The following is a 14,426-nucleotide window of genomic DNA, read 5'->3' as shown; positions in this document are numbered from 1 at the left end:
GAAGAGCAAAGATAGGCTGGGACTCAAACTGTAGACTGTAGAAAGCCATTGTTTTTGAACAGGACACAGTATAGATGTAATGTTTAGGAGCATAAATTTGGCAGCTCTCTTTGCAGCTAAGAGTTAGTGAAGACATGGGAAGGAGGTAGATGAATTCAGAAGATAACTGTTTTGACTTTGGGACAGATTGAACATAGAAAATGAAGGAAATGGTGAGAGATGACTCCACAGTTTCTCATTGGAATTCTGTTTTTAAGTAGTTAAAAGGAGGCAGAGCCAATTCAGGGTTTCGGCAAGTTGAGACTTACATGATGACACTCAGCTATCTTAAGTTTGGTCTTAAATAATAAAAAAGTAGTCACTTATTTTGTGTGAAGTTTTGGGGGAAACATACACAGGCATACCTTGGAGATACTATGGACTTGGTTTCAGACCACTGTAATAAAGCCAGTGTCACAATACAGTGAGTCAAAATAGATTTTTGTTATGTCTAAAAAAGAACAGTGTATGTACCTTAATTAAAAAATATTGCTAAAAATTGCTAGCCGTCATCTTAGCTTTTAGTGGGATGTTGTAAGCTTTTTGCTGGTGGAGAGTCCTGCCTCGATGTTGGTGGCTGCTGACCGATCACAGAGCAGCGTTTGCTGAAGGATGGGGTGGCTGTGGCAATGATGTTTGCTGTGACTGGCTGCCTTTCACAGTTTCTCTGTGAAACAGGATGCTGTTTGATAGCATTTTACTCGCAGTAGAACTTCTTTCAAAATTGGAATCAAACCCTGCTCCTGCTTTATCAGCTAAGTTTATGTACTGTCCTAAAGCTTTTGTTGTCATTTCAACAGTCTTCACAGCATCTTCACCAGTAGACTCCATCTCAAGAAACCACTTTCTTTTCTCATCCCTAAGAAGGGAACTACTCATGTGTCAGTTTTGTCATGAGATTGCAGCAGTTTAGTCACATCTTCAGCCTCCACTTCTAATTCTAGTTCTTTTGCTATTTCCACCCCGTTTACAGATACTTCCTCCACTGAAATCTTGAACTACTCAAAGTCATTCATGAGGGTTGGAATCAACTTCTTCCAAACTCCTATGAATGCTGATATTTTGACCTCTTCCTATGAATCATGAATGTTCTTAATGCCATCTAGAATGGTGATTCTTTCGAGAAGGTTTTCAACTGACTTTGCCCAGATCCACAGAGGAATCACTGTCTATGGCATTTATGTTATTTCTGTGTTCACTGGAGAGTAGCACTTTTAATTTCCCTTAAGAACTTTTCCTTTGCATGCACAACCTTGCTAATTGTTTGGTGCAAGAGGCCTAGATTTCAACCTGTCTCACTCAGTTTTTGACATGCCTTCCTCACAAAGCTTAGTCATTTCTAGCTTTGATGCAACTCTTCCTTTCCCTTGAACACGTAGAGGTCATTGTAAGATTATTAATTGGCCTAATTTCAATATTGCGTGTCTCAGGGAATGAGGAGGCCTGAGGGGAGGAGAGAGAAAGACAGGGGACTGGCCTGTCAGTGGAACAGTCAGAACACACACAACATTTATTGATTAAGTTCTCCATCCTATATGGTCACGGTTCATGGCACTCCGAACCAATTATAATAGTAACATCAAAGATCACTGATCACAGACCACCATCACAAATATAATAATAATGAAAAAAGTTTGAAATACTGCAAGAAATACTGAAATGTGACACAGAGACATGAAGCAAGCAAGTGCTGTTGGAAAAATTGTGTCAATAGACCTGTTTGACACAGGATTGCCACCAACCCTCAATTTATAAGAAATGCAATATCTGCAAAGTATGACAAAGTGAAGTGCAATAATATGAGTTATGCCTTTATTTTTTTAAACCTTTCACAGTTTAGAAGAGTAGTATTGACATTAATATATTTAATAAATTCATTTAACTTCCCATGGGGTTGGAAGTATGTAGGAAAATATTTTAAATATTGTTTTTATTAACAGGTGAATATTCCATAAAGAATGCTTGTGGACTTGGTTTAATTGTAATTCCTACAGCGATATTAATATTACTTCAGTACTGTGTGTTTACGATAGGTGAGTATTTGTTTAGCATGACTTTGCCCATATTTTTCATTTAAAAACAGCACTTTTGGTTAAAATATTTTCATATTTTTTAACAACTCAACAAAAGTCAGTTTATTAAAATATTTCACAAGTCTTTCTAAGTGACTTTTTTCCCATATGGATTAAATTTAAGGTTAGCTTAGGTTTTCAAGGCATTCAGTTATTTTGCAAAAAGTGTTTTCCATATATTGACTATCTTCATATTTTTACTTCAGTTTTATGAAGTTGTAAGTAGATATTGAATATGCTCTTTTTCTTCTCTGCTAAGCTTCTCTGTTAAAAAAAACTAGTTCTGCAAAATGCTGTTTAAATTACAAATAGTGGAAATATGTAGTTTTTTAGTTTCTGGCAGATCTTAATATTGTACTCTTAAAAAACAACATAGACATCTAACCTATAATTGGTATCACTTCTCTGAATTTTTGGAATAAACCACTAACATAATTTTGTTTTGTTACACAGGCTATTTTTTTCTATTTGCATATTTAACTCTTGGTCTTAGAGCCTATTTCTGGCTTGCTGTACATCGGAGAGCTATTAATTTGTTATAAAATCACAGACCTAAGTTCACAAGTAGAGGTTATGATGTTTACAATGGCGTGTTTGCATAGTGGTTCTTTGCACCAGAGAACGTTTGTGTGCCGTGTGGCAAAGCCATGCACAATAGCCATTCATACTGTAAAATGCATAAATATGGTAAAAGCAGCATTGTCCTATGATTTTGGGTAAAATCTGTGATCCAGCTCAGCTCAGTTGAAAATAAAACACTTGAATATGTGAGTCTGGAGCTTACTACTTGTGTGGAAAGGCAAGGTTTGATCACTGGGAAAGAGTGCTGCCATCTGACGAGGAAATCCGGATGTCAGTCTTTGGTCGTAGGATATTATTCTTGACTGCATGAAATACGAGTAGGATTGCCACGTCAGAGCTCTCAACCTGCTTTTCCTCCCTCCAGCTATTGGGCTGTCCTCCTTCATCATTGCCATACTGATACTTCAGGTGCTAGGCTATGGGCTCTCTGTGGTTGGACTAAGCCTCTGTGTCTCAGGTAAGAGTCCTATTCCTCTCAGACCCAGTTTGTCTTACTAGGGGTTTTTCTTAGAGCTCTTCCTTCTCTTTCTTCTTTTATTTTTTTAAATATATAAGCTATATTTTTCAGAGCAGTTTTAGGTTTACAACAAAATTGAGTGGAAAGTACAAAGAGTTCCCATTTTCCCCACATACTCATAGCCTCCTCCACTCTCAGCACCCCCTACCAGGGGGGACATTTGTTACAATTGTTGAATCAACACTGACATACCATTATTATCCAAAGTCCATAGTTTTCATTAGGGCTCACTCTTGGTGTTACACATTCTATGATTTTGTTAAATGTAAAGCCAGTGGATCATAGACGCAGTATCATACAGAAAAGTTTCTCCACCCAAAAAATCCTCTGAGCTCTGCCTATTCATCCTCCCTCCCCTAAATCCCCACTGATCTTTTTACTGTCTCCATAGTTTTGCATTTTCCAGAATATCTTATAGTTAGAATCATATAGTATGTAGCCTTTGAAGATTAGCTTGTTTCACTTAGGAATAATCATTTAAGGTTCCTCCATATCTTTTTGTGGCTTGATAGATCATCTTTATTTAGTAATGAATAATATTCCATTGGGTGGATTTACCAGTTTGTTTCTCCATTCACCTATTGAGGGACATCTTGGTTCTTTCAGCTTTTGGCAATTATGAATGAAGTGGCTATAAACATCCATGTGCATATTTTTGTGCGGACATAAGTTTTTGACTCCATTTAGGTAAACACCAAAGAGGTGGTTGCTGAATTTTATGTTAAGAATATATTTAGTTTTGTAACAAATTGCCAAGCTATCTTTCAAAATGGCTTTTTCAATTCCCATTATCAATGAGTGAAAGTTCCTATTGCTCCACATCCTTTACAGCATTTGGCGTTGTGCACTTTTTTTTTTTAACTTTCATTTCCCCCACGCTGAGAATGGTGTTTTCAACATTGCCATGAGAAGTTTTTACATGGCTTGTGGGCTAATTGTTAGAGCAGCCAAACCACTAGGACTGTGTTTGTGGGAGAACTTTTGAAATAACCAGGTGCAGTTGGTTGAAGCCTTAGGCTTTACACACTATTTTCCATTAGTCTTGATATGATAAGGAACACGTTATGCAGACAAAGTTTGTTTTTTAAGATCTGGAGTCATTTCACTAAATGAGTTAAGAAATCTATGTAGATAATTTTTGGTTTTGGTGATTAGGAAAGGAATTATCCTCCTTAAAACTTGATAAGCACTGTTATTCTTGGTTCTTTTTAAAAATTCAGTTACTTTTTTGAATTTCTAATTAAATTTTCATTTGTTTTTACAGAGTGTACACCAGTGCATGGCCCTCTTCTGATTTCAGGTTTGGGTATTACAGCTCTAGCAGAATTACTTGGATTAGTTTATATGAAATTTGTTGGTAAGTCAGCTTTATTTTTGTTAGCCTATTCCAAGAACTTCAAATATATGATTTCAAAAATGCTTTTGCTTGGTTCTTACAGTTTAGGACCAAAGAAATGAATTAGTAACGCCAAAAATGAGAAAGCACATTGAATGCTGTTGCTGTTTGGTTATTTTTTTTTTTTTTAATAATAACATTGGAATGATTTGTGGGTAACAAAAGAGAAAGAAGTCATCTGAATTAATGAAAGGTTTAGATTGTAAACTAGTTTACAACAAAATGGTTCATGTTTTAGAATATATAGACTTTTAAGTCATAGGAGAGATTATTGAGGATTCATTTTAATTAATAGAAAAGGAGTTTTAATTGGCCCGTTGTTTCTATGATAGAGCTCTTTCACAGAGACCAATTTGTCACCTGCTCTTCTTACAGATTTTTTAGACCTTGACTCCTCTAATAGGAATTGTAATTCAAACTTCATTACTTATTACTTTAAAGAGCAGTGTCCTCTGACACTTGACTTTAAAATATTTTGTTAAAACCTATATAATAAAAACATTGAGTTGCAAAATTTAGGCTTTTACTACTTTTAAAATCAATTTAGTAAATACGGAATTAGCTCATTGTTTCTAGACTTTGTGTTCAGTCTGACAATTTTCATAACAAGTTTCTTTATAAATTCCTATATTTAATAACATTTCTAGAATAGATTCTCCTAATAGTGCCTATAACTAGTACGTTGTCTTCCTTAAGCTAAAGAAGGTCCTACAATCTGATTTACATTAGTCTGCCTTAAAAAAGTATGTTTTTATTTATGAAGTAAAGCAAATTCTTAATCACTTGTCAAAATAATCAAAAGTTAAAATTAATGCAGTAGAAAGATGGATGTTCCTGCTTTGCTTTAGGTGAACTTTACTGTGTTTCTCAATATAAACAGTCAAGTAATTCCCATATAACTTGCATAATACTTTCAAGAAATTTTAATTTCTAAACTTCAGCTTTTGTTGATTAATCACTGAATTTCAGAATTCTGTGATATGTTCCTTGTCCCCTTTTAATTAATGCTTATTAGATAAACAATTGTACTTAACTAAAATTTATATAAACAATTAAAATATTAATGAAAATCTACCTATCTTTCGTTAATGTGTTCATAAATTAGAGGTGTTTTCTCAATGCAGTTTTCTTAGTTCATGCCTCATAAATCAATAAAACACAATTAAGACTTATAAAGCAGAGTGGCATTCATTTGGTAGCTATCAGGAGCATCACATTATGAATGTTGATACATATTCTATTTTTGTTGAGTCTTCTAATTACCATTTATCTGGTTCTTGAAGATGACACTTTTGATTGTGTTGCTCCCTATATATGCTTGTGAGCAATATGTGATCTGTACAGAGTGATGTGGCATTAGGTGTCTTTGACTGATGGTCAGCTCTGATCATTGTTCTTTTTTGTCCTTGTCATCTGGATTGCCCTCCCTGCATTCCCATGTTCCCCCATGCCTAACAAAGAGTGATATTCACTAGAGTTGCCAGCAGGTCTGGAATGCTGACTCAAGTGGACTTAGGCATTGTCTAGCTGCCACCCCCTTTGACCTTGCTTTCCCCTTTCTCCATTGCTTATATCCCTAAGAAACCCATCAAACCAGTGTAACAAATGTACTGTTCTCACATCAAAATCAAAGCAAAAGTGAAATCCTGAAAAGTTCCCCAAATTATTTTTTCTTTATTGTAATTTAACATATAAGTATACCATATATAAGTTGAGAATTGAGTTTATAAAAGACATTTTGAGAATATTCTAAATTAATTTTTCAAATCAACTTGTCTGATTTTGAGAGTATTCTCAATTAATTTTTCAAATCAACTTGTCTGATGCCAGAGTTCAGAGGTACACCTTCGGTCAGTTGAAGGGCAAGAAGAGAAAAGGTACTGAAAGTTGCTCTTTAGATGTGGTAGAATAGGAAAATTGATTTTTTCCTTATATGAATGTGTAAATCTTGAGAATATGTAACAGTAAGGTTACAAATCTGAGCATTTGTACCAATTAAAAATTGTAAATGTTTCTAAAATAATTCTTATTCATTGCAGATGCTCTGTTTTGGAAAACCCAAATGAACATAACTTAAGTGCAATAAAATCCTCAGATAGTTTTTCTTTTAAAAATGCAAGTTACCTCTGTAAGAGAAAGTTAATGACCCTATGAGAATTTTAAATTTTATAATTTTTATTATTTCCAAGTTTAAATTTGTGGCCTTAATTGTTACTTTAAAGAGTAGTGTTTTAACCTGCATTGTCTATGATCTTTTTTAACTATGTTGGATTTTTTTTTTTTTTTTACTGGAAGCATTTAAATCTTATAAAATGAATTCAGGGGATGGGAACAATAACAATGTGAGAACATATATAGAAGATTAAACTCACTAACATTGGGCTTGATATTTATAGGACTTTCTATACCCATTATTTCTAAGGGCCAATCTAATTCATTTTTTAAAAACCATTACCAATTCAGTATAAGGGCATATGATCATGTCTTGATACAAATCAGCCTTCTAGCAGTCAGAAATCATATTTATAACATCTCAAAGATATTTTAGAAGGACACGGAATATATATATATAATTTAATGATATTGTCTCACCCATTTTTGGAAGAAGGGGAATCTGGGATCCATAGGAAAAGTATTTCTGAAAATTCAACACCTAAAAATATATTTATGGCATTGCAAGTCAGTTGATATGGAATCCTTGAAGCTTTTATTTTTTAAATACATATTATCAGAGGGATCACAGCTGATAGGTGTTCCTTTGAATCCTTGTTCTTTATAGAACCTCTTTTTTCCACAATGGACTAGCCGAATGTGATGTTCCTTGGAACTCAGAAACTATTCTTTACACATTCCTAGGGTAGAAAAAGAGTTACTTGGCAGTTCTCAGTACGAATTATGATAAACTTATGAGTTCAAAAATATGGCTCTAAAATCCTATCCCTGAACTTTCACATTACCAGTCTGAAATTTACATATTTACATTACCAGTTCAGTTCTCTTTTCCCAGATAGAACATAGATATAGAGCATGGTTTAGTTGAAGTAAATTATATATACAATTGACCCTTGAGCAATGGGGGGATGGGGCACCAATGCCCTGCACAATCAAAAATACACATATAGCTTTTGACTCCCCAGTAACTTAACTAGTAATAGCCTACTGTTGAGTAGAAGCCTTACCAACAACATAAACAGTTGATTAACACATATTTTATATGTTTATGTTATATACTGTATTGTTACAGTAAGGTAAGCAAGGTAGAAGATGTTTTTTCAGATTGCTGCATATCTCCAAAAAAGTTTCCAATATAGCTATTGAAAAAATCCACATATAAGTGATCCCACGCAGTTTAAACCCATGTTGTTTAAGAGTCAACTGTACGTATAACTTGTGATGGTCCCTAGTAAATTTGTGTCATTCTACTTGGCTTCTATGGAAGGCTACTAAATGTGATTCACCCATATTCGTAACCCATTTCACTCCATAATACTTTAAAAAGGAATTGTCTTCCTGTTTGGTTGCAAAGACCCAATTGCTCCCCAAGTGTGTCCAATAAAGGAGATTTACTTTAAAGCCACATGACACTGACAGAGATAGGAATCTAATGACAGCAGATACATAACTGGACCTCCCTGGAGCAGAACAGTGAGTAAGTTAGGAATGGGAAGGATCCGATACATCTCTAAGGACTGAGTCCTCATGCTGCCCTCCCTGCGGTAAGAGTCCATTGATACCCTCCTGCCAGTTTATGTTATTTAGTTCCTGTCTCTTTAGTTCTCTACTAGCCAACTAGCTCATCCTCTCTTTTTGTCCTTATATTTTTATCTCATTCTTGTCTTCTTGCTAATTATTTTCCTTACCTTTGGCTCTAAGCTTTGAGTGTCTCCTTGCCACATTTCTTTCCCATAACCAACTCTCTAGTTGTCTTCTCTTTCTCCTCTTTAGGATCCAGTGGGAGAGAGAAACTTTGCAGGCCAGTTGCCATTTTCCCTGTTTGAGAGCCTTGCCAGCTTCTGGCTAGACTGTAGATTGGCTGCCCTTGGGTCAGGTCTCACCCTGTTTCCCATCAGCTTTGGAAGCTTCATGGGGTGGGCGTGGAGGAGTGGTAGTAAATAAATAGCACAGAACCCTAGAGCAGTTCTGGTGTGTGCCTCAGTTGGTTCCTAAGCAAATCCAGTGCTGTCCAATCCAGGGGACAGTGCGATGACAACATTATCCAGTAGCACTGCCCTCCTACTGACTAGTTCATAAGATGTTGCTGGTTGAGACTTTGTGTTTGTGGGACTCTTGTTCTGTATTTAGGACTGATTTTAGTTGCTCTGCGACCTCCTCCCTTAGTTTTTGTAAGGAAATTCTCTCTTCTTCCCTGTGCAGCTCTGTCACTTTCTTCACGCCCTGTGTTCCTTCATCTTCATTAATCAGTCCATTCAGAAGCAGTGAAAAGGGTAACTTGGAAAGCTAAGAAGGAATACATAGAGAAGGGCTTGGTTGTGGCTAAAAGTAGCTGCTCAGAATAATTCGTTAAACTCAGAGGAGATCTGAATATTTTCTTGAGTTTGTTAGCTATCTGGAGCTTTGAAAAAGGAAAGGTAGAAGGAGAAAATAAAAGAAGAGTGGGCTACAAGGAACAAGAGCAGTGAGCTAAGGGCAGGTGAGGAGTAAAGGTGGAGACTGGTCATTGCCACATTCTGTCCTCATTCTGGCTGGGTGGAGTAGGGAAGGATGTGGAGTCCAGTGCAGGTGAGGAGATGATAGTGTTTTTCCACAAGGAAGTGGCTGATTTCTGGGGATATATGGCATGCATGAAAGAGAGAATATGTATGTTTATAACTTGATGCAGGTGGGTTATTTGATCACTGTATTCTATAAATGCATGTAATCAAGAATGTTCTGTATTTTTTAATAGACTATCAAAGCTGGAACTCTTTCAGTGGAGTTCCTGGCATGTCTAGTTTCAGCCCTGAACATTTTATCATAAAATTAAATGTTATATTGCCTGATTTTTTTCATTTATTAAATTCATTTCCTTATTTTTTAATTATATCAGCTTCCAATCAGAAGATTATACAACCTCCTAGGGTAAGTTAAAATTTCTTTAATGAATTGAGAATGATCACTTGGTGGTTTAGACTGAGGAATGGTAATTGAAATATTGAACCCTTTTGCTACTGTTCAGTGTAACATTAAATTAAGAGAACATTGAAGTGATTTTATGACTTTTGCATGAATAGGTCCAATTCTATTTTAAAACCTATGTTTGGTCATTTGGTAGCAATGGGATATAATAAATGATTCCTTAAGATGGGGCTGACTTCTCACACTGAAACTGGAAAGTTTATGTGTAAGAATGATGGTTATTATCTCTGTTGAAGAAAGCTGATCCCAATATATTGCATCATCTATTGGATCCACTTGATGTATATGTACAAAATGGTATTTTAAAATGAGGGGGAGAGATTTACATTAGATATTGTTAAAAATAATAATTGATAAAATGTAAATATTGCTGAAAAATATCTGCTCTGAATTATGATTCACTTCCCTCCTTCCCCCATCTTATAAGCATTTTCTTCCTCCAAACAGTACTGTAGTTTTCACTGTATCTTGGATACCTTAATAGTTACCTGAGAAACTTCCAAGAAGAGGAGCAAATTTAGGAGATAAACTGAGAGGGATCAAGGAGGGGTATGAAAAAAATCCCTTATAAATAGACACTCATCATAGTGACAGGCCCAAGGGCTATTTTATGAAAATAAGCTCTGGAAAGGACTGTATTGTACTCATCTTCCTGTGAAGGATTAGTGACAGCTCTATGGAATGTGAAATCCAGACTCCTGTGTGTGGTAGGAGGTAGGATTACCCATACTCCTAAGTCTGATAAATCTCAACACAAAGGCCTGCAAGGCTGGAGCAGTTTGGGGAATATATACGTGGGGGGTGGGGGGTGCAGGCCACATACGGAGTGTGTATGTGTGTGTGTGTGTGTGTGTGTGTGGCATGCACACGTGCACATCTTACCTCAGGTGTTTATTCTACATTGGTCACAAACAGCCAGCAGTTTTTAAAGTTCTTCTGTTTAAGGTAATCCAACCATTGGACCCTTCAATCCTAATGCATTCACTTTCCCTATTACTGAGTTCAATTTTGCATCACTTGAAAATGTTTCTGCTTTGCTCTCATCTCTTGTTTAACTGTACTGATAATCCTGCTACTTATGTTTGCACTTCAATAATTTTTTCAAGAAGTTAGGATTTCTTGAGAGAGGTAGGATGGGTAGGGTAAATCTGCATAGGAAAAGAATATTAAGAAAATGATACAGTTACTATTAAACTATTAGGAAGACAAGGTTTGCTTTTTTAACCTTTATTGCCTTATTTTGTTTTTAGATTGTAGGATTCACTGTTTACTATATAATTTAAATGTTAGTGTATATAAATTACAAAAGGATATGAAATAAAATCTATTTTTATGTAAATATATTTTAAATATTTTCCAGAAAGCTGTAGAGGAACCCCTTAATGGTATGTGGTTATTACAAACTTGTATATTCTGCTTGATCCATTACTAGATTACAATTAGAACTAGCTCCAAAAAGCAGTTAAAATGCTCCATCTATACCTTGGGGAGAAGGTAGTTTTTTTTCTTTCCTTGACCTCTCTTTTCTTGATTATTCACCAAGAATTAAGAGTACTGCTTTGCAATATTTTCATCTCTGAGAAAAATACACTGCACTGTGTTGCTCAAGTAGTTGCTTGTGCTAGCCAAGTGATGGTTGGGTGAGGGGATCATTGCCTTTTCATATTGGCCAAAATGACCTGTAATATCCCCATTAGAGAAGACTCTCAATTAATTTCAACTTCTGATTTATACATTTCAGAAAGATACAGTCTATCACTGGAGTGAGAACAAAATATCTCTTTCTTTCTCTCTAAATATAGATCTGTATCCCAACTGACTTTGTTTCCTTTGTGGAGGCTGTGGGTATGATCCACAGAAAGCCTTTTGTAATAAATGGTAGCCTTAAAATTAATTTGGCTTTACAGCTATGGTATATAGTTGGCATGATATTAGTGCATATTTGTTTATTTAGAAATGATTTCTAATTGTGTAACCTTACTAACTGCTTGCTTGGTTTACTACTAATTCTTAGCATTTAAAGAATCAAAAGGAATGATGAATGATGGTAAGTACAAAGTGCACCTACAATTATAGATTGGCTAAAATATGGACACTGAAAAGAAATAAAATTGCTTCTTAAAAGTATGGCTTTTTTTTTTTTAGTAAAAGGGACACTGTCAAATCATAAAGGTCTACATTTCCTCATTTATGAAACTTAAATCTGTTAAAAGTTGCAAAGCTGGTGATAATAAAAGCTGTAGGGTATTACTATCAGACTCTCCAGTCATATTGCTCATAGCAAAGAGAAATTAACGCTTTTTAAAAAATATTTTTCAGTTGCAGTAACTGGCAAGTAACTTTACAGTGCTTTTTATAACACATGTAGATAATCTGACACAAATCTTTATCATCTTGACAGAGTTTCTTTTGTGCTTGTGTTGGCAATTTATTGCATTTAACTCATGGCGACTTAATATCTCTGCTTTTCTAAGCAGGAATTTGGTTCTAGCCTTTTGGGAATGGATTTAAAAAGAGAAATGTTTAGTCTCTGCAGCTTTTGCTTCTTGTTCTGGAACTTTGAGCTACTTCTACTTTTTACTGAATATTTTAAAGACATATATATTTGTTCTTAAAGATCAAGAAGTCTGAGATATTGAGTGCTATAAGTATTCATTTTATTTTACTTTAACATGCCACGATACTTCAGTTCTTTTAATATTTTAATAACTATGTATTTTTAGTTTATCAAAAATGTCTTCATACCTTTGATATTTGCAATCATTCCTTGATCATGTAAATAATTTGCTGTCTCTTACTATTTTAAAGTCTGTGACCTACCCGCTCACCTCTGTAGCAAAGCGCATTTAACCCAAGAGGCTTTATTCCCCTGAGCAAAATTAAGTTTTGCGCAAAATTAAAAACACACTGATTGTGTGTTGATTGACTTTTGAAACAATGCTTAGGCTGTGTTCAACAGGGAGTCACAGAATGATCCTACTTTCGTAGGTTTGTGTCACAGCCCTTATTGCAAAACTGCATGTTTTGTTACACTAAATACTGTCCTCCTTTAAAAAAAATGTAGTTAATAGGAATAAATTAAATGACCTTAACAAAAGAACTGGTACTTGGAATTGTGGCGTGGTTTGTCCATGTTAGCATTCTGGTGTTCTTTCTGTTAAATTGTTTTCTCTTTCCTTTTCCTACTATGGTGTCATTCTTCTGTAGTTACATGAAGAAACTGAACTTCTCTCCATTTTCAGAAAGCCAGTATAAGAGTCTTAGGTGCCTTTTCGTTTGTTAATTTCCCTTAAGATGTGACTTTCTTTGAATCACTCTATCAGGAGATACAGTAGTTTTTATGTGCTCATAACATAATGATATCCATGATGACCTTTGAAATTCCCTTAATTTTGTAAATATTTAGCTGTTCATAATTTGTTGGGGTTTTTTTGTTGTTGTTTTTTAATGTCTTACTGTGGACTGTTCCTACTGATAGACTGCTTGACAGTGTGTCTGCCTGGTCAGTGAGTGATGTCCCTCCTCAGGACCCCAACACCATTTCCTCTTCCACTTACACCTAATTGCATGTTTGTTTCACTTCCATTCAATGGATGATGTAAATCTAAAGTGACTGTGCTAGAATATTATCCTGTGATGAATATATTTTGCTTTGAAAAATCAGCCCCTTTTTGCTTCTCAGCTAACCCAGCAAACTGAGATTATCAGACCTTATCAATTTTTATTTTCGTTTGGCACTGGCCTTTTACTTACTGCACCTTTTAAAAAAAAGGCTAATGAATTGCCTGGTTTATGTCTATGACCTTTGCAGACCTAAGATCAAATACTTTATTTTTAGATCCTGTACATTTGAAGAACAATTCCAAATTTTTAATATATCAACCTGTGAATGCATAGAAAGTAGGCACGAATAATGATTATATATTTATTTTTTTATTTTCCAGAGTAACTGACGTGAAGTGATGGACTCTGATTTGGAGAGTAGTAAGACATGAAAGGAATATGCTTGTGTTTCAGCACCATGGCCTTGATTCGTGGTTCATGAGAAGGAAACAAGTAACTGGTTTACATCTTTGGGAGAAAATAAATCATTGACCCTTAAGTGATTGTTACGGTTAAGTTTTTATTCAAAGCATTTGTAATTTAGTTAATAAAAGAATTATGATCTGTGTTGTGTGCCCAACTGAGATCCAGTTTTTTATTGCTACTTTTATTCAGTTAGGGGCAAAAGTGAGTGAGCAACTTCCAAGAATTATGCCTTTCAGATCATAGGGCCTCTTGACTCTAGGTCACACTAGTGTAAATTTGTTCAGGGTGAGAATAACCTGGTGGTTACCCAGAGATACCTATGAACAACAATGGTTTCCATCAAACCTTAGCAAACTCACAGCCCCTTTGGCATTTATGGTGTTCGCTGAATAATGTGTTTGCCACTTCTGGTCAAAGAAATAGCAAATCTAAGTACAGACAGGAGTTTGACTGGGAACTTGTGTGCCACCTATGTGTGATGCTGTATCAATGGACATTATGGTTGTCATTCTTGGGGGTTGCCATTCACACAGCATTTTCCTTGAACATACAGTATAACAGATCATTTTCAGATTTAGGGTAATTTTATTGGCAGATGTGTTTTTCTTCTGTTCACACAACCCTTTAAACTCTGTCTTGTCCTCCTGTTATTTGC

The 14,426-nt window shown here is 35.3% G+C and overlaps 1 protein-coding gene across 4 annotated transcripts in view; it reads left to right on the top strand.

Annotated features, from left to right (window-relative positions):
- Nucleotides 1–13,911, top strand: part of CD47 (CD47 molecule) — a 43,384-nt gene extending 29,473 nt beyond the window's left edge. For 2 of the 4 annotated variants that reach the window (XM_036930764.2, XM_036930765.2), the window contains exons 5-11: nucleotides 1,980–2,072; nucleotides 3,058–3,150; nucleotides 4,475–4,567; nucleotides 9,654–9,685; nucleotides 11,103–11,127; nucleotides 11,757–11,789; nucleotides 13,687–13,911. In XM_036930764.2, the coding sequence (XP_036786659.2) occupies nucleotides 1,980–2,072; nucleotides 3,058–3,150; nucleotides 4,475–4,567; nucleotides 9,654–9,685; nucleotides 11,103–11,127; nucleotides 11,757–11,789; nucleotides 13,687–13,691 (374 nt within the window). In that variant the 3' untranslated portion in view covers nucleotides 13,692–13,911. The remainder of the gene's footprint in view (nucleotides 1–1,979; nucleotides 2,073–3,057; nucleotides 3,151–4,474; nucleotides 4,568–9,653; nucleotides 9,686–11,102; nucleotides 11,128–11,756; nucleotides 11,790–13,686) is intronic. The other 2 variants (XM_057502427.1, XM_057502430.1) reach the window with 2 other exon arrangements.
- Nucleotides 13,912–14,426: the final 515 nt, after the last annotated feature.

The sequence above is a fragment of the Manis pentadactyla genome, chromosome 1, assembly GCF_030020395.1.
Source record: "Manis pentadactyla isolate mManPen7 chromosome 1, mManPen7.hap1, whole genome shotgun sequence".
Classification (NCBI taxonomy): Eukaryota; Metazoa; Chordata; class Mammalia; order Pholidota; family Manidae; genus Manis; species Manis pentadactyla.
Note: the sequence above shows the minus strand (reverse complement) of the source record. Positions and strands in the feature narration are given on the sequence as shown.